The 19,295-nt window shown below is 34.9% G+C and overlaps 1 protein-coding gene across 1 annotated transcript in view; it reads left to right on the top strand.

The window, feature by feature from the left end:
* The window catches only part of SYNE1 (spectrin repeat containing nuclear envelope protein 1), a 276,072-nt gene that overhangs the window by 45,594 nt on the left and 211,183 nt on the right, over positions 1-19,295 (top strand). The window contains exons 4-9 of the mRNA XM_065732123.1: positions 8,767-8,862; positions 10,621-10,704; positions 13,325-13,417; positions 14,473-14,651; positions 15,469-15,665; positions 15,801-15,910. Coding sequence (XP_065588195.1) covers positions 8,767-8,862; positions 10,621-10,704; positions 13,325-13,417; positions 14,473-14,651; positions 15,469-15,665; positions 15,801-15,910 — 759 coding nt within the window. The remainder of the gene's footprint in view (positions 1-8,766; positions 8,863-10,620; positions 10,705-13,324; positions 13,418-14,472; positions 14,652-15,468; positions 15,666-15,800; positions 15,911-19,295) is intronic.

Genomic DNA, 19,295 nt, shown 5'->3' with positions numbered 1-19,295 from the left:
TGCACTCTACCACTTCCTGAAGGGGGGTTGTGGTGAGGAGGGGGTGGGCCTCTTCTCCCTGATAAATAATGACAAGACGAGAGGGAATGGCCACAAGTTGCGCCGGGGAAGATTTAGATTAGACCTGAGGAAATATTTTTTTTCTGAAAGAGTGGTCAGGCACTGGAATGGCCTGCCTAGGGAGGTGGTTGAGGCACCATCCCTAGCGCTGTTCAAGAAGCATTTAGATGAGGTGCTAAGGGATTTGATTTAGTAGTTGGGTAGGGATAGTGATAGGAGGATGGTTGGACTAGATGATCTTGTAGGTCCTTTCCAACCTTATGAACCTATGAACCTAATTTGACTGAGCAGAATGGCATAAACTTGAAAAAGGAATCCAAATTTGTTAATTGTCATTTGAGGATGAATCTCATTCAGTATGATAGCGATGGCTGCATCTGCAGGCAACTGCTCAGTTCCTTTAGCCAAAGCTGCGATCTCAAAGGTAGCATGTTAGCTGCTGGTCCAGCCAGAGGAGAGATTTGAAACTCTTTTCTATGAAGCAGAAATATTAACATTATATCATGCAGTGTACTGTATAGTCTGGTAGAGACCGCTTTCAAAAAACAATAGTGCTTCTTGGACTAGTGTGAATTAATTATCTGATACATATTAAGATTTTTCATGAAATTTCTTCCTACCGCAACCTAAATTTCACTTCTGGTGTTAGCACAGGAATAAAGGATGTGATTTGCACACAATTTTAAAGTATTACATATAAATTCTTACATTTATATGTTAGAGGAGCTCTTTCAATGCACATGTTTATAAATTGTCCAGATTAATGAATTTGAAAATTGAACAAGGAGTAGTTAATATTACACTGTTTGACTCAGCAAATAATGCTCACAAAACAAACAAACAACAAAAAAAAAAACAGTAAAGCAGGAAGCCCTTATCATGCTTTATCATGTGATTTGGTTTGATGAGAGAGCAATAACTTTTGTTTTTACTAGTGAGGAATTTAAATGAGGAATTTTCAGTGAAATGAATTGCACTGACATTGTTGAATTCAGCTAAAAGAACAAGGTTATCTATAGAACTTTTTGGCAGTAGATCTTTGCGGGAGTAAAACCTGTCTCCCCTTTGTCTTTGAAAATATTCATTAAGAGCCCCATGTAGCAGAGAACATAAGCAGTCTACAAATACTCCATTTACTTCATCAGTTAGAGAAAGAAACACAGGATTTGTTTAACTATTTAGCAGACCATGAGAGAAAAAGTTAACTTATTTTGTGTTTTTCTATTTCCTGATTGTATGGTGTCATTAATAACATTGTTAATATTTTGTTGTAATTGACTATTAGTTAAATGTTTATGCTGTTAATTATAGGTATGTGTGTTGGTGCATGTAATGATTATTTACAAGTAATAATTGACTGATCCTTCAGAGGCGATAAAGTCATGGTGGTAGCTCAAATAAGATATTTTGCTTTGTATTAAGAGTTGTGAACTCTGCTATATTAGTCCCACTGGGCAATGAAGGAACAGATGGATCTTATGTGTCTTTTAATCTAAACACATATTTCCTTAAGGGCCATGATGCTGTGAAAGTTCACAGTCAAAGAAGGTAGTTAACCAGATACAAACCCCCACTTGTAGCGACTTGAGCTACTGTACAACACTTAGTCTGTATTAATTCACCTTTCAACAGGTAAATTGTTTCTGTGATGTTTTTATTAATGGCTGTCAGCAAGTTTGCCTCACTGCCTAAGCAGTGAGCATACTGTTGTTAATTGTTTCTAATGTATGCTATTACACTGTCACAGGAGAAAAGCTGTTTTTATATTATAGAGATTAGCCTCAAAAGAGAAATAGTGACCGTTCCTTTCAAAAGTTATTGAAACTCAAGCTTAAGTCTTCAGTTTTTTGGTTGGGTTGGTTTGTTTTTAATTTGTGGAAATATGTTTTCTGGGTTCACCACAGTTGTAGAAAGTACCAGTGGGTCTGTGAAATGTGTAGGTTTTCCTTGCATTTATGTTAAGTATTATAACCTCGAAATTCAATGTTTAGGTTACTTGGTTCTTATGAAGGATTGTTGTCTTTATTATTTAAAAAGAAAGTGGAAAGATGTAACATCTCCACTGTATGGAGACCTTTGAATTATGATACGGAAAAATCATGGAAGTAGACCTATTTTTTAGTCAAAATGGTCTGCTCTTATCTTGGAACTCCATTAATTGCGGAGCACCACATCATGAAATATTGCCCTTACACTGGTTGTAGAGAAGCAGCAGTACATGATGAACTGACAACAGAAAGAAAAACTGTTCTTGCTCTGAAGAAGGGGAGGACTTGCCCTCAGAGATTAGCGTAATTCGAGACCATATACTTCTCACTCATGTGCTTATTAGGGAACAGCTTTCTAGTTGCCTCATCACCAACATATTCTGTCCAGAAGAATTAAGATCGCAAGAAAGCTCTGCTTTCAACAGCATTGCTCTCAGGCTTTCATTATTTGCCAGAAGTTTTACCTGTGAGAATAATAAAATTACTTGAAATAAGTGGTGTTGCATTCTTTGGTGAAGAAACATGTTTACTTGTGGCTACTGTAGAGCTACCAACATTACTAAAATTATTTGTACTGTCCACTTCTTCAGGACTACTGCTTGTTAAATCCTTTCCTCTATGTATTAGCAGCCTGTTTATTGAAACTAGAGAGTTAAAAGGGCACATTTTTAGATAGTGATAGATTTGACTGGCAAGTGCTATAAATATTATTAGTATGGTTGTTAGTGCATGAAAATTCTGAGGCTACTGACAAGATGCCTGATATGTTTCTTTATTTAGTAACTCAATTCATTCTAAATAATTTTACTTCCCTTCTGAGCTACATGCACCCTAATTCTGAAATAGCATAATTATTGCAAGTCCCATCATTATTTATGTAACTTAGTCTTTCGTTATTTTGTTGTGTGCGGATTATTAACTCTGGTTGTTGAACTTTAGTAATAGAACTGTAACTGAATTTGTACTTCAAGTAAATATTGGCTTTCATTTTTAGTGAGAATTATAGAATCTGATCTTTCCATTATCTTTCATTTACTAGTTTAAGTAGGAGTGTTTTCAAACTGAGAATTTACTGAAAATATGGCAGTTATAGAACTTGTAATAGATTTATTACTTCTGTTTTATGTTTAACTTTCTAAACTATTTGGAAAGTGCTATTCATCTTCCTAGTGTCATACGGACACTAGGAAGATGAATAGCAAGAATGCCTGAATAAACTTGTTACTTTTACTTGTCTGGTAAATGTTAATTGAAGAAGTAATAGGAGGAAATGGTAACAACAACAATAATAATAAAAAAATAAACAGCATCTAAGATTAAAAGTAAAGTAACTGACACTCTAAAACCATGGCTGCCTGGAGAAATGTTCCATCCATGAATAGAGTTCGAATGTTTTTGGAAAAAAAAAAATGCTGGTAAGCAAGTGCATGAAAGCTCAAAACTAGGAAAAAATCATGTTTTCTACTCAAAGACTCATGGAATTTAATTCAGTTAATGGAAGCATAGGTTTATGGATGGAAAAGGAAATTGTACAAAAGTAGACTTTTCATCCTTCATGGGTGTATTGGTTGAGGAGGATTAAAAACAGCAGTTTCTGACTTCATGAAGGTTAGTGATTTGAAAGAAATGGAAATGCAGGAGTGATTTGATTCAGTCAAGAACAACAAATAATTTGTGAATATGAAGACATATGAAGGAAATGACTTATTTTCAGGGATTGCTATTTGCTTTATTACTATTAAAATTTTGATCTATTATTTTCTTCTAAAGTGTCATGCTCCAACTGAATCAGAAACTAATTCAATACCTACCTTAAGTCCATCAAGTCAATTAAAAAAAAATTATCATTTTTGTCTTCTTAACCAAAAAAAGTGAAGAATAGCTTCGAGAGTAGGGTTGTAAGTGATTAAGAATGAACAGAACTTGTAAATGTTTAACCAATTAATTGGATTCTGTAAGAGAGAGTAAGGTAAGTATGGTTGTTTATATTCTCTCTTGTAGTTGTATTTCTTAATCCAAATATATGTTTTCAGAAAACACAAGACATACAAAAGACTTAGTAAATCATGGGATACTTGAAAGAAAGATTGAGGTAAAGCAGCCTTAGCATGGTCTGTGCCTTCATCCTCAAGGCACTGTCCCATAGATAACAAACATGGCAGAAACAGCTTCAAACATGGTAACTAACAGGTAGTTTAACAATTTCATCTTGGGTCAGCTTTTATTATTAGGCTGCATGTGTCCCTCTGCCCTCAGGAGTTCATCTAGCTAAATCCATTCTGTGATTCTGATTCAGCATCCTGAAACTATCTTTGCCACCCACTTGCAGATATTAGGGTCAAGATAACAGATTAAAGTGCTCTATTTGTCCTCTGGCTGTCCAGTTTAATTTGTGCAGTCCTATTAATGATAAATGAGATATGCTTGTCTAGCAAGACCAGAACATTCAAGCTTTCTAACCCCATGCTATTTATATACTTTTCTCTAAGGCTCTGGAAACTAGACTTCTCTCCATCACTGAGTTTCTGCCTTTGAGTCCATAAGAATAATATAACTTTATTCTGTGTATATTTTGAAGAATCATTATGAAGTCCAGGCTTTAAGTATAGGGTAAAATTAAAGCATATAAGTAAAAAAAAAAAAAAAGTAAAATATAACATTGACATGATTACATCCATTCAGTACAGTAATTTTGTTCTATACTTCAGTGCTTATTCTGAGTTTTTAGACAGTGGATTAGTTAAATAAGGAAGATGATACATATGCCATTTAAAAACAACAGATGCACACAACCTTTATTAACTTTGTCATCTTCAGCAATTCTAAGCTTTTGAACACGAATTAGAAGTTGGTTTAATTCAATCAAATTACATCTTGGATAGAGAACTTCAGTACTTGTACTCACAAAAGTATTGTAGTAAACTCATTAAACACAATGAGCAAACAACAAATATGTAATGAAGTTAATTGTATTTAGTTTGTACTTCTGTTAAAAGGGATAACATTGAGAAATAAAAGCAGGTGATTTATATCATATCAAAATAAAACTAAGATGGGATGAGCATTTTTAGGTTAAATACATGCAATGCTCTTGTAATATTAAGTTATATCTAGATATTAAACCTTAAATTAAGCCTTTTGAGATTGTGAAAGCTAGATTTGTTTCACAGAAAAGAAAAAGGGTGAAAAAAAATGGATATAGTAAAATTTATAGCTCTCTTATGCAATGTAGCTGGGTATTTACACAAGAACCACATCGTTTTTCAGCAATAAATTATATATATATATCTTTTTTTCAAATGGAAAAAACCAGGCTCCTAGTTATCTTAGTGATTGACAGAGGAAAACTTAAAGCTAAGTCAATTTTACCAGCATGATAACAAATGTGATTTACAGCTTTCTGCTCACTATATGTTTTCACTAGTACTGCCTGTAACTCTAATGTTAAACCAAGAGTGAACTAGCATTCATAAAATTAACTTACATGAAGAAATTAGTCATGTAATATTTAGGGCCCAATTCCTCCTACTTTAATCATAAAAGTGATCATTAATAGCAAGGAGCATAAAAGAATAAGTGCTTAAGGATTTATGAATTAAATTGTGGCAGACAAGTGGGCAGGCAACTATAGAGTAACTCTCTTAATTTCACATGTATTTCCTGGTAGAGGCAAATTCAATGAACAGCCTTGTTCCTTTTTGTGCATGAGGATGGATTTCCATACATTTTTTTCATCAGTTTGTGAAATATTGTTTGAAAATTAATGTAGCAAAGGTAGTTTTCCAGTGTTTACATTGGCATTCATAATGGTTCCAATAATTGTTGTTTGTATAATACAGTGTATTCATTAGGAAATTTAATTACAAGGAGTGAGGAAAATATTCCTGTAGCAAAGATGCATATGAGATATAAAATGTGTGGAAAAAAAATTTGGAACACAACAGTGAAGCTTAGCAAGAGTGTATTGACAGGACAAAGGCTATTAAAAAAAATAAAAGGTAGCTTTAGATTAGATATCAGAAAGAATTCTTTACTTTGAAGGTGATGAGATAGCAGCTCAGCTTACCTAGAAAAGCTGTAGATGCCCCATCACTGGAAGTGCTCAGGGTCAGTTTGTATGGGGCCCTGGGCAGCGTGATACAGTGGGTGGCAGCACTGCCTGTTGCAAGGAATTGGAGCTGAGTGTTTTTTTTTTTGTTGTTGTTGTTTTTTGTTTTTTGTTTTTTTTTTTGCTGACAAGTAGTTCCCTGGATCCCACTTTGTCCCTTTCTTAACAGTGGGAATGATATTTCCCTTTTTCCAGTCACTGGAGATGTCACCGGACAGCCATGACTTTTGAAATATGATGGAGAGTGGCTTGGTAACTACATCAGCTAGTTTGTTCTGGGCACTGGGACATGCTGTCCAGATCCATTCAGTCTCTTGAGTTGATATTTTACTTTCTCTGCTCTTAGAGTGGGAGGGATTTTACTCAACAGCTAGAGGTACAGGTACATGAGAGTCATGAGAAGCATGGCTGCCAGTGAACACTGAGGCAAAGAAGTTTCGAATGCCCAAAACCAAACCCACAGGGTCCTATCTACTTATAATGTGTTGTTAATATGTTCAGATATTGCATAATACAATTTGTAATATATGTCACTACTTTTTTGTCAGTCTTTCAAAAATTTTCCTTTTAAGAGGAAACTCGCATAGGGGGCCATGCAACAAAGCTCTTTTACCTTTCTTCTGTTTCCTGTTTTATTGTGTTAATGTACATGATATGCATTGGTATACACTGACAATTACACAGAGCTTGCAGCAATAAAAAGCAAATTTTGCTCTGTGATTCTCACAGTTCAGAACAGTCAGTCTTGTGGACTTTGATGTAATTCATGTGATGGTTTCTTTGTTCCTTCTTGTTATTTGTTTGAATGCTTTCTCATCCTTCCCTTAGTTTTCCCTCTAACTAATATTTGATTCATGTTGAAAGGAGTGTGCTGTGTTAGTTTACTTTGAGTGATGTTTTGGGGGGATACTTTGATACATCCCAGACCTGGTTTGCATATGAATGCCAGGATAGGTCTTGAATTTATTTGAAATAACCAAAATCTGGAGTGTACTGTGTGTTGAGAATAAGGACAGCAGAGCATTCAGGATGGAAGGGAGCTGTGTTGCATTGAGGTCATCTGACAGGCACATTGTAGGTACTAGGTTATGAAACATTGTCAATCTCTCATACCATTAATCTGAAGGTACCCTAAATAATCTTTCTTGAGAAGCTCGCGCTCTTTCTTACTGTAGAGTGAGCTCCAAGAGACTGGAGCACTTAGTTCTATGGTGAAATTTTTCAGGCCTTCAACTGCTTGTAATGGGACAAATTAAAATCCAGTGATCAGATTGCTCCACTGATCTCTTTGGTGTTATATTAAGAACATTATGTATTACACTACTAGGAAAAAAACAAAACAAAACAAAACAAAAAGTAGTATGATCAAATATATTTTTACAGTGTGTTGCAATACTGCTGTTTCATATATTTGCGATCATGCACTGTTACAGCTATCCAAGCATGCCAAATCTCAAATGACCTCCGCTTTCAGCAAAGGAGTGTTTTTTCCCACTTAGACCAAAATTGTATCTCATTAAAATTTTAGTTCATCCAAACTGAACACTGAAGACTGTGTGTTTAGATTATAGGAAGTAGAAATTCTTGCTTTCTGCTGTTTTTTTTAATAACATATTTAGCAGTATTTAATTTCTTAGGTACAACAAATTTACATTTCTACAGAGTAGAAATAATAGATCAAGTTTTTGTACTAGCACTTTTTTTTAGAAGCACCCCAAACATAAATTATTAAGTATAGGATAATTAAAACTAAATGTGTAGTTTGTCATTTCAGTCTGTTAGCAGATATGAACATTACCATTATGTTGAATCAGCAGGAATGTGGATTCTGACAAACTCAAGGAAGCTGGAGAGTGTTTTATTTCTTTAGTTCAACAGGACCAAGATTCACTCTGTATTTTTTGTTACTATGAAATACTGTTATCGTTAAAGTGCTGACCAGATGCTAGCCAAACTGGCATGCATTTAAGTAGTTGTAGTTCAGAGGTGGGACTTTGTTACTCAAAGTTCCTGAAAATATCATCTGTTTACACGTTTTTCAGTGTCATTATTCTTGTGTTTGCAAATGTAAAGACATATGTTAAGCAATTTGTCTTAAGTAGAAGTTGTCATAGTGCTAACAACGCTGAAGACTGCAAGGCCTGGATGAAAGGAAGAGAAAATATAACCATTTATTGAAACAACAGTTATCTATAGGAAGGCAGCATTGCTCAGACAGCCACAGTATTTTAGGGATCTTTTCTTCATGTGGCTCATTTCTCAAACAAGGAGAGTGAAATTTGTGACATAACACCAGGCAAAATATGCTAATAATTGAAGCATGACTGTAATAGTACATTAGTAAATTGTGTGTATTTGATAGGCTCTAGGCAATGGTTCTGTTTCTTTGTTTAGTTTGGGGAGCAGAATGCTTCTTCCTGAAATGCTAAAGAGTGAAACAATATTGTAGCAAACAAATGGCTTAAAGACAAAAAGATACTGAACATTATAAACTTATAAACAGTCTGATATAAGATTTTAGAAGGGGATTGAGTCACTTCTTGTGCTCCTGTTTGGACACAACAAGACAGTGCTGACGCCTTTATAATATCTGGTCTTCTTTCTTTTCAGCACAAACCTCCCATGATAGTCAGTGATTTGTTTGAAGACATCAAGGATGGGGTAATGCTAATAGCCCTTTTGGAAGTTCTTTCAGGGCAGAAACTGGTAAGAAGTTCCTTCTTTCTGGATCTATGAAACAGTTGTACAAGTTCTCTAGGATATGATCTAGTTTGGTTCTATATGTCAGTACTCTTTAAAAATAAAAAAAAAAATTAAAAAATAAAATAAAAACTCACCTGACTGCAGTGAAGCAAAATAAATTTGTTCAAAAGGTGGACTATCTGGTTACAATGCAAACTGAGATAATTACGGGCTGATAGTGTTCAATTCATATATTTTATTTTGATTTTTATCTTGCTAGTTCATAAGAAGTATCTTATTAGTCTTTACAATGCACCTTGCTGTTACTATGGTGTTACTATTATGACACAAATATGATCTGAAACCCAAGCTACTTCTGTATGTCTTGAAGAAATAATAACATGCTTTCTTATCTAATTTATTGCTTTTTCTCTAAGAAGTTATGAGCCCCTCAGATATCATGGGGTTTAATGTCCATGTGCACTGACAGATGCATAGCCACTGTAAAGACCCTTAACTGAATCCAAGTGGCATTTCACAACCATGTTATGTAAAGAGGCTATAAGTTGTATATCTCAGGTAAGTTTTCTCTTGGGACCCAAGTTAGTAACGTGTTTGTGATAGAAATAGGGATTAAATGTTCTTAGGCCAAGATTCACACTTTTTCCAAACCAGCGAATGTGAATCATAGGGCAGCATCTGAAGACAGAACTACTGTTCAGTTTGCTCTAGGGCTCAGTTTGCCTGTTCTCTCACATTCATGCAGTTTGCATGTTCAATTATTTTTTCCCCTTTTCAGCAGGGGATGACTAAAATCAGTAGTAATTCATATTGCAGAAGTGATTGTAAAGAAATTTTAATGAGAAGAAAGTTATGCTTTCAGGGTTATTTCTACTCTGTTGAAATGTACCGGTTGCTGTTTCAGTTCATGTAAGAAAAGAAGTCTCCCTCTTCTGGCAACGTAGTAGTAGAACAGGAAACGCATTTTAGAGAAAGTACCCGTTAATTGACATTAGCTAGATAATATCCTGCCCGTACAAAGCACAGAACGAGAGTAGTTTCTGGTTAACTAAAAAGCCAAGTATAACAGAGTATTATGTTCTGTAGTAGCTTCAAAAGGAATTTTAGAATCTATAATAAAGTTTTGTTAAGAATGTAACTATGAATACAAAATTAAATGGCATTGTTATATCTTTACATTACAAGATAATATTAAGGGGAAGTTTAAAATTCAGGAATATTAGGAGTCTAAAATATGTCCTTGATTTATTTCAAAGAGTTTGTTTATTTATTTTTAGCTTGCATGTCTGAAGTTCAGCAAAATTTTCTTTGTGGCAGACTGACTTTTAGTAATAATGAGCACCTTGATTTCTCAGGCGAAAATATTCTACTGACACTTTTAACTTTTCTCAAATATATATATAATAAACATAATTAGTTGTCATAAAACCATGACACAAGTTTATTTTACGTAAGAAAAATAATCTCTGATTTTATGAAGTCTACAGACTAAAGCTCAAATATTTCAAGACAATTTATTGAACAACTATAACTATATGACAATAGAAGTTCAGCATTCGTGTCCCCTGTATCTATCAGATCTCCCCAGACCTCTCTGTTAGTTTTATGCAAAAACACAATGTGACTGCTCTGAGAAATATTTGTAAAGGTAAATCAGGCTATAGCATATACATATGTGTTTGTAATAATCTGGGAACTTCTTTTTTTTTTCAGCAAAGTGAACATATCTAATTGGAATGTACACTTTTCTTTCTCTTAAAGCCTTGTGAGCAAGGACGTCATCTGAAGAGAATTCACTGGGTTGCCAACATTGGCACAGCACTGAAGTTTCTAGAAGGAAGACGGGTAAGTTTGGTAGCTCAAAAGCTGCTGTAAAATAAAAATGTCAGGATTCAACACTGTATAGCAATCTATAGGATAAATTTTCTGGATTTTTTGGTTAGAATCACCTTGACGTTTTTTTCCTTTTATTTTCTGTTTTCTTTAACTCTTCCCTGTTTCCCTTTTCTGTTCTCAGCAAAGTTAAGAACAATTTTCAGTTCAGTTAGATGCATTCTTTTAAAGCCATACATGCAAAACACTGCTCCCTGAGTACACATGGGTATTTAGAACAGTGTGACTCTTTATTAGCTTGGAAGGAGTTCCACTTTATTCCTGAATTGATTCTTATAGTCACCACTTCGGCACTTTTAGATGTAACGTAAAAGAAATAACAGAGCTTTATAAAATTTAAGAATTTAATATACAGAAAACAATACATATATGATTAGGGTGCTGAAACGCCTCTACTATGAAGACATGCAGAGAGAAGTCTCTGGAGAGACCTTGTACTGGACTTTCTGTTCCTAAAGGGAGCCTATAGTGAAGAGGGGCTTTTTCACTGGGGCCCGTAGAAATAAGACAAGTTGTAATAGTGTTAGTCTAGATAAGAGTTAGGTTTAGATTGAATATTACAAAGAAAGTCTTCACTATCAGGGTGGTGAGGTACTGGAACAGGTTGCCCAGAGAACCTGCAGATGCTACATCCTTGGAAGTGTTCAAGGCCAGATCTAGTGAGAGGTGCCCCTGCCCACAGCAGGGGACTGGAACTGTATAATCTTTAAGGTTTATTCTAGCAAGCTTTTCAGTGGTTCTAAGACTGTATCAGTATAACAAATTTCCTTCTGGAGTGAAATGGAAATAAGCAATAAGTATGGTAGATCAGTGTGCATTAGCAGGTGGCTGTAGGCTAAATGCAGCTTAGACAATGCATCTATCCAGTCTGTCACCCTTTTCGTCTCAGAGGAAATGAGGATGTGTTCAGACAACAAATGCTTCTTCAGCAGCTAAATGTAGTCCTCAATTTTTACTTACAGGCAAATTAAGGGAGATGAGTAGGCTGCCTGTGGCACTTGGTGAGTGCTGGGGGTCTCCTTCCTCCATGGGCTCTTCCACAAGTCCTGTTTATTACAGATTTAATCAACTTCGTATTTTCACAATCCAGACAGACTTCTGGCTATTATACTGCAAAATATACTTGAGATTTTGCAGATTTTATTCTAGTCCAAGCAATTTGTTATTTTCATTTGTTTGTGTTTGGTTTGGGTTTTCTTTTAGTGTTACTGAAGTATTTATTTATTAGATTTAAATCCTTTTTAATGGATTATAAAACAGATTTAACAATAGCTAGAATAGATCCACTATGCCACCATGAGTAGTAGCCTTATCAAAAGCTTTATCTGAGTCCTTGTGACTCTTTATCTGCAATATCCATAAGTAAAACCTTGCTTTCTAGAAAAGTAAAAGCTTTTTTTGTGAGCTGAGCTGGCTAAAATAGTGAGAGTCTTTTTTTTGTTTTTGTTTAGGTAGGCAATAGTAATTACTCTTAGCATTACCTAGTGAGTTTTCAGCTGCTGATTCAGAGGACTGCAGTTTTTGTTTTATTTTATGGACACAAACAAGGTCATCAAAAGTCAGTCTCATGCTTTTCTTTAATCCATTCTCTCAAGTATTTCCATAACCCTTGTCCATGAACATGTTTGCATTGCAAAAGCAGGTTAGTTGCCCTCCTTATTAATTTCAAAATTAAAGCAGACTCTTAGTTTTGCTAAGTGAATCATTAGTGTATTTCTTGATGTCCTGGTACTACCTATTCTATTCCATTTCCTTATCATTGTCTACATTTTAGTTACTTATGTATAATCTTTTCTCTGCTGGCTTTTCTATTGAGATTATTTTATGGTGAGTATATATTCGTTCAGAACATAGATTGGCATTTGGGAGTTAAATTTATTTTTCTTTTCATAAACTGCATGTGACCTTGAACAACTGAAATTTTCATATTCTTTATTTTTTAAAAATTATGATTGGACTTGTCTTGCAAGGGACCCTTTTCAGTGATGGTTAAATAGTACACAATAAGAAGCTCTCTGAAGAAATGTGACTTTTTTTTTCCCCTTTTCTTATTTCTTCTTTATTCTAAAACTTTATTTTGTTGTTTGATTGTATACTTGTTACCAGTATAGCAAGGGCAGACTGTGTAATTTAAAAACTGTTACAGAGCATTCAGTTTGTTTTCTTTATTAATTGTATTGTAAATTGGAAGCGAAATTATGCTTTTTTTTTTACAGTTTAAAATTAAATTAACACATTTAGTTAATCACTTAAACATTGTTTTTGTGATGTTTTTCCTTTTACTTTTCATGCTAGTCTGTGTACAGAGGATCTCCGGTTAGTACAATGTGTTTATGTAATTTTTATAACTTCTTTTCCTACAAAAATTAAATATTATTTAAACAAGTATAAGCTTGCTATGGAACTAAAATGCTCTAATTATGTATAGCTACACTTAAGTGAAATTACATAATTATGAGATACTTTTTTATTAAGAAACTTATTTTCTTACAAAACATGTATAAAATCAATTTATTTTGTAATTGTTATTGTTTCTTGTGTGTAGTAATAACATGTTTTCTTTCCTAAATAGATAAAACTTGTCAACATAAACTCAACTGATATTGCTGATGGTAGGCCTTCGATTGTCCTTGGCTTGGTGTGGACCATAATTTTATATTTTCAGGTACAATATTTTTTAAATTTAACATTGCTTCCTCAAACAGTGGTTGAGCTTATTATTGCAAATGAACTGCTGCATTTCCAGTATTTAATTACATGTTTGATAGTGTATAATTGACTGTGGATCTGATCCTGAATAAAACAGAAGGTAGGGCTTCTTCACATTGATTAAACTAAGATATCTGTCTTGGTAATGAGCATAGAATGTCTTTCTTCAGTCACCACAGTGCATTCTTCCAGTATCTCTGAAGAATGCAGAAGAAGAGTAAGGGAAAACTAAGCAATTTGGATTCTTGTTATAAGCACCATTACCAGCCTTGTTGGTCATGTCACTGTACTCGGTCTAATTCCAGTGCACATGATGTCTGATAGTAATTATGATAACATAAGTAAACATGCTGATTTCACTGGAACGTAGAGATATTTGCAAGAAATATACTTAGCTGTGAACTGTCTAGATGGAGACCAGTCTTGCAGTCCTCTGGATATAATTTTTACAAGTTACAGCCAAATTGTCAGTCAAATTAATGTTCTTGAAAGAATCAAGTTAATGATTTACTTCTGATGGAAAACGTGATGCAAATAACATACATCCTTAGCAAGTTTTACTAAAGCACTTCGCCTGCAGTACACTATTTCATCACAAGTTACTTCAAAGCAGAGCCACAATTAAATGTATGACAAAAGATTACAGTGTTAAGAAAAATCAGGATGATCATCAAGGTCATTTATGTTCTTTCATTTAGTGAGTGTTTTTTGAAGTTACTGAATCATTTTATTATTTGCATTCAACTCAATTTAAGCCATTGTCTCTTATTTCAATGATAATTTGTTGTACTAGATAACACACATGTTACTGTAGCTGTATATAGTTGGGAAGGTCAACGATTACTAGGTCTTCTTAGAAGCTACTTTAAAGCACAGTTAAAAAATACAGCATCTAAAAATCACAGCTTCTGCTCAATTTTGCTTTGTCAATCCTATTAGGTTATTATTTAAGAGACAGGTGAAAATTAAATGGGTTATCCACAGACATCCATTAACATTTTTTTCACACAGATTGAAGAGCTCACCAGCAATCTTCCACAGCTGCAGTCATTGTCTAGCAGTGCATCTTCTGTGGAGAGTGTTGTCAGTTCAGAAACTGCAAGTCCTCCAAGCAAACGGAAGGTGGTAACCAAGGTCCAAGGAAGTGCCAGAAAGGCTTTGTTAAAATGGATCCAGTACACGGCAGCGAGGTAAGTAAACTACAGATGAGTTGAATTTGCATCTTAAGTGCGGGCTTTTTCTTCAGAATTCAAACTCTCAGTCGGGGTCTACCCTTTTCCTCTGTGTTTATACAGCATCAGGCTCTGATCATATTCTTTACAATAATAGAGGCTGCTAACTATTCTGCCATGACAACAAGCAAGTAATTATTTATAATTTGCATTAGTTTTACAAGCAATCACGTTTTATAGGCTCTGAATAATGAATGGGATTATCTTTGACAGAAGGAGGAACTGAAAGGGAACTAGCTATCTGGATGATAGTGCATTAATTCTGCTGCCCAAACGCGTAATGCTGTAATGCAAACCCCACTCTAATAGCATCACTCAGTGACAGAACATGTGAATTCTGCAATAAATTTCAATACTTCCTGTCAAAAGACAGGTGATGAAAAATCATGAAAATCTGTCTGCTGTTTTGAGATTAAAAGGATATCTTACAGTAAAACTGCCCTGAGTTTTCTTTCTTTTTTAACAAAGTGTGTGCTAAGTAAAAAAATATATATATATTTGTTATTTCTTTCTATTCCTTGTTAACCCGAGGAGTCTTGCTTCTATTTTGTATAATTATTCCAAGACTGCTCATCTTGCAAAATTTTAAGAGTTTTAAGAGTTTTTAAAATTTAAAAAGTTTAAAAGAAAAAAAAGTATAAAATATTATATTATATATTATAATATATATATTATAATGTATTTATTATATATTATATATATTTCAGAGTTTAGAGTTCTCATATCTCCTCCTGGATGATGATGTAAGTAACTATTTTTACTTTCATGTTCTTAGGCAAGCTGGAATTGAAATCAAAGATTTTGGACAAAGTTGGAGGAGTGGTGTTGCATTTCATTCCATTATTCATGCTATCCGTCCAGATTTAGTGGACATGGAGAAAGTAAAAGGAAGATCAAATAGGGAAAACTTAGAAGAAGCTTTCACACTTGCAGAAACAGAGCTAGGGATTCCAAGGCTTCTTGATCCAGAAGGTATTTAAATTTAAAAATGCTTGGACTATTCAGATGAGTTAAACCAAACATGCTGATTTAAAGCGTTTAAATTTTTAAGTATTATTTCTCACCATTAAGCTGTCATTTAATTTACTGTGTTCTGTACTTGTCTAGATGTCAATGTTGACAAGCCAGATGAAAAGTCTATCATGACCTATGTAGCCCAGTTTTTGAAGTACTATCCTGATGCTCATCACACAGTGGCTGATGTGCAGGAGAATGATGTAAGTTTCTTTTGCATACCTGTACAAATCAGTTTATCATGAGGGGGGCTTTATAAACACATTTTATAGACTTCATAGTTCATTATTATATTTTGCTATTAGCTGCAATTCAAGTGAAAAACAAACAAAATAAGAAAGCTTGGAAAGATAACTGAGATTAATGGAACCAATGTTGCAGATGTTTACAAGTAAATGGAGAAAGGAGAATGGTGATTCTGCAGTGATTTTGAAACTGTTCCCTGAAGAGCACATCACACCTGTTTCTATTACAGTGGATTTGTAGATAGAGAAAGGAGCTGTCCTACAGAACGTTTAGATGTAGTTTGTGGGCTTTTAGGCTTGAGAGGCAGTTAAGATTTTTTACTTAGATTTCTTTCTATTCTATAGTGAAATTAGACCATTTGCTTTAAGGAGTTGCTTTGCTGGGTTTTTTTGTTTGTTGTTTGTGCTTTAGTACTATAGTGTATTGGCTTTACACTAGGATGGCCATACTCAGAGAAGCCAAGTGATTGTGACTCACTTCCTAATCCTGATCATTTACTTCCTTCATGCCAAATGGTAGGAAGCACTGCTGAGACAATCTGCTCAGCCCCAGGTAGAAAGAGGCTGTACTTTTGTTTCTTTGGCTTCTTTACTACAGTCAAAGAAGAGCTTTGAAATGAGTGGATCTCCCTCCTTCTGACTATGTTTAGCTTTATCTGGTGTTGCTAATAGCTTTGCTTTAGCTTCACAGTATCTGTAGCTTTGCTGTCTCATTCCAGAGCCTGAGTCATTGACATTCCTCATTTACCTTACTGCAACATTCCTCATTTTCCTTACTGCTGAGAATGTAAATGTGCCAGTGCCATAGCACTGAGCAATGGAGCTGATGAGAAAGGGGGAGTGAACTCTGAAGCCTCCCTCTGTGACCTGTGGACAGGCTGAGACAGTTGTGCTGTTTCCATACCATGGCACGCATTGCAGCTCCTGCTGCCAACAGACTTGGCCATGTCACAGTCACAGAATTGTAGGGGTTGGAAGGAATCTCTAGAGATCATCTAGTCCAAACTCCTGTCACCTGTACTGTGGCTGTGTTATGCATGGATAGAAAACCTAATCCAGGCATGAAATAGACTCCTTTAAATTCTAGAAATGCTCACTAGGGAAAAGTTTCAATCACTACTTGTCTTGTTCCAGTGCAAGTATCATATAAGATGAGCAATGAATCACGAATTCCTATGCTTATCTGGTGTGGACAACACATCTTCAATAAACACAGTGACATCTGAGTTGGCTGGGGGGCAGGGAAAGAGAAAGGCAGAAATCTTCTTTACCTATCCACCTCCCTCGCTAAGGGTCAAGTTCATCTCAGACAGTTTAAATTATTTTGAAATGCTATCCATCTTGAGAAAAATGGTCATCTAGAAATGTCTATGTGTTGCTGATTACATATTGGCAATGTACAAGTATCTAGCACTTAGATTCTTAGAGATGGGTGAATCCTGCATAAATAAAAATAAATGATGCAAAATTCCTGAGGAAACCTATAGTGAGAGTGAATAAAAAGACAGCACTTTATCACTACAACTAACAGTGTTGGTAGAAGAGGCATAAAATTCACTTATACGGTTTCTACAGTGTTATTTCTTTAAAAAACAAAACAAAAACTTGTCTGATCTAATCCTGCATATGCCTGTGTAACTAAAACAGAATCATTGGACTAGACTTCTTGAAAAATAATGTCATCAGATAAATAGCTTGCATCTGATTCACTGTCAGCTCTGTGCACTGAGAAAATGAATAATCTCTCCTTTACATTTTTTACACATTTAGCCAAAGTGCATATTTGAATGACTATGGACTGTGTGTCCAAGAAAAGTAGCCATCAATGTTCTGAAGGACTGTTTCCTGTTATTCAGAGGAAACATCTTGTTTCAGTTTATCCCCATTGCCTCTTGCCCTGACTCTGGGGTCAACTGAAATGAACCTGAAACTGTACTCTTTGTTCCCTCCAGTCAGAGTTTTATATCACGCAATTGAGGGGTTGCAAGAGACCTTTAGAGTCCATCTAGTCCAAACCCCCAGCCAAAGGAGGCTCCCTAGACCAGGGGCTATGTACAGTGATGAGATCTCTCTCCTCCAGGTTAACAAGCTCATCTTTCTCAGCCTTTTCTTGTAGGAGAACCGTTCCTGTTCCCTTCAACATATTTTGTATGTCCCTTCAACGTATTACATCACCTAATTTTGTTATGCTATGTACATTCTTCTCCTGTGCTGAGTGTTCTCACCAGTGTTCTCACCAGTGCTGAGGAGAGGGAAAAGATCACCTTCCTTGACCTACTGGAAGCACTATTAATGTGGATCCACATTCACAGTAACTGCATAATCTGGTGATATAAATCACATTTTATCTAGTTTTCACCACTCCATGCACAATTTAGAATTTGGGCTAAGAAATGGAAAGATCCACTGTAGTACAGAAATTCCATATTATATATAATTCGATTATTTAACTTTGGATTTAGATTTTATTTTCTAATATTCCCTCTAAATATATTATAAATATGGAAATATCTGTATATTGTTAAACTTTTTGTTATTGGGTTTTAAGTACTGAAATTTCACCATAATATAATGCAATATAAATTAATGACTTTTGCAAGAGATTATCTGGATATCTTATTTAATCTAGTTATTGTACAGTCAACAAGATCATCTTCATTAATTCTTGGCTTCCTTTTCTTCATCCATTCCACAACCATGTTAACTGCTGTCCTAGTAGGTGTTGGCATTTGTGTGTAGTAGTCTGCCAAATTCATCATTATGATTTACTTGAGCATATATCAAATATCTTAAAGAGAAAAATCTGTCTAAGAGATTTGATTATTTGTTGATAGATTGACTGACTGGAAAAATCATAAGCAAAGAATCTCGTAGTACAAAAAAAAAAAAAACTTTCCCTGTGACATATGACAGAAATACAGAAGTTTATAGTAATTGAAGTCTCAAGTTTTCCAAAGTTTGAACAAGAATACTTGAGAGCTTCTATCTACCCAGTGCTGTTTTTGCTATGTATTTAACTGTTTCAGCACCAGTGACTGGGGTTTGGGACTTTACACTCATTGCTTAATGAACTGGCTCCATCCAGATCTCTTTTACATGAAGTTATTACATGCTATCATTTTGATCCAAGGGCAAAGGAGATGGAATTGACATTTATGATTAACAAGACTAGGGAGTGATGCATAGAGTGTCACAGATAGGGATGATAATTTTGCAGGAGTTGGATTAGCAGAATTAAAAGGAGTCCAATATTTCATGCCTGGATCAGCAGTGCTCATGTAGGAGCTTGTATAAGCAACGTATCTCAGAGAATCACAGTTACTCTAAAGTAACTGCTTTTTCC

This window comes from Cyrtonyx montezumae, unplaced genomic scaffold, assembly GCF_038088225.1.
Source record: "Cyrtonyx montezumae isolate F1298 unplaced genomic scaffold, pur_monq_1.0 scaffold_0, whole genome shotgun sequence".
Taxonomy (NCBI): Eukaryota; Metazoa; Chordata; class Aves; order Galliformes; family Odontophoridae; genus Cyrtonyx; species Cyrtonyx montezumae.
The sequence above is the reverse complement of the archived record's forward strand: the minus strand, read 5'-3'. Positions and strand labels throughout refer to the sequence as shown.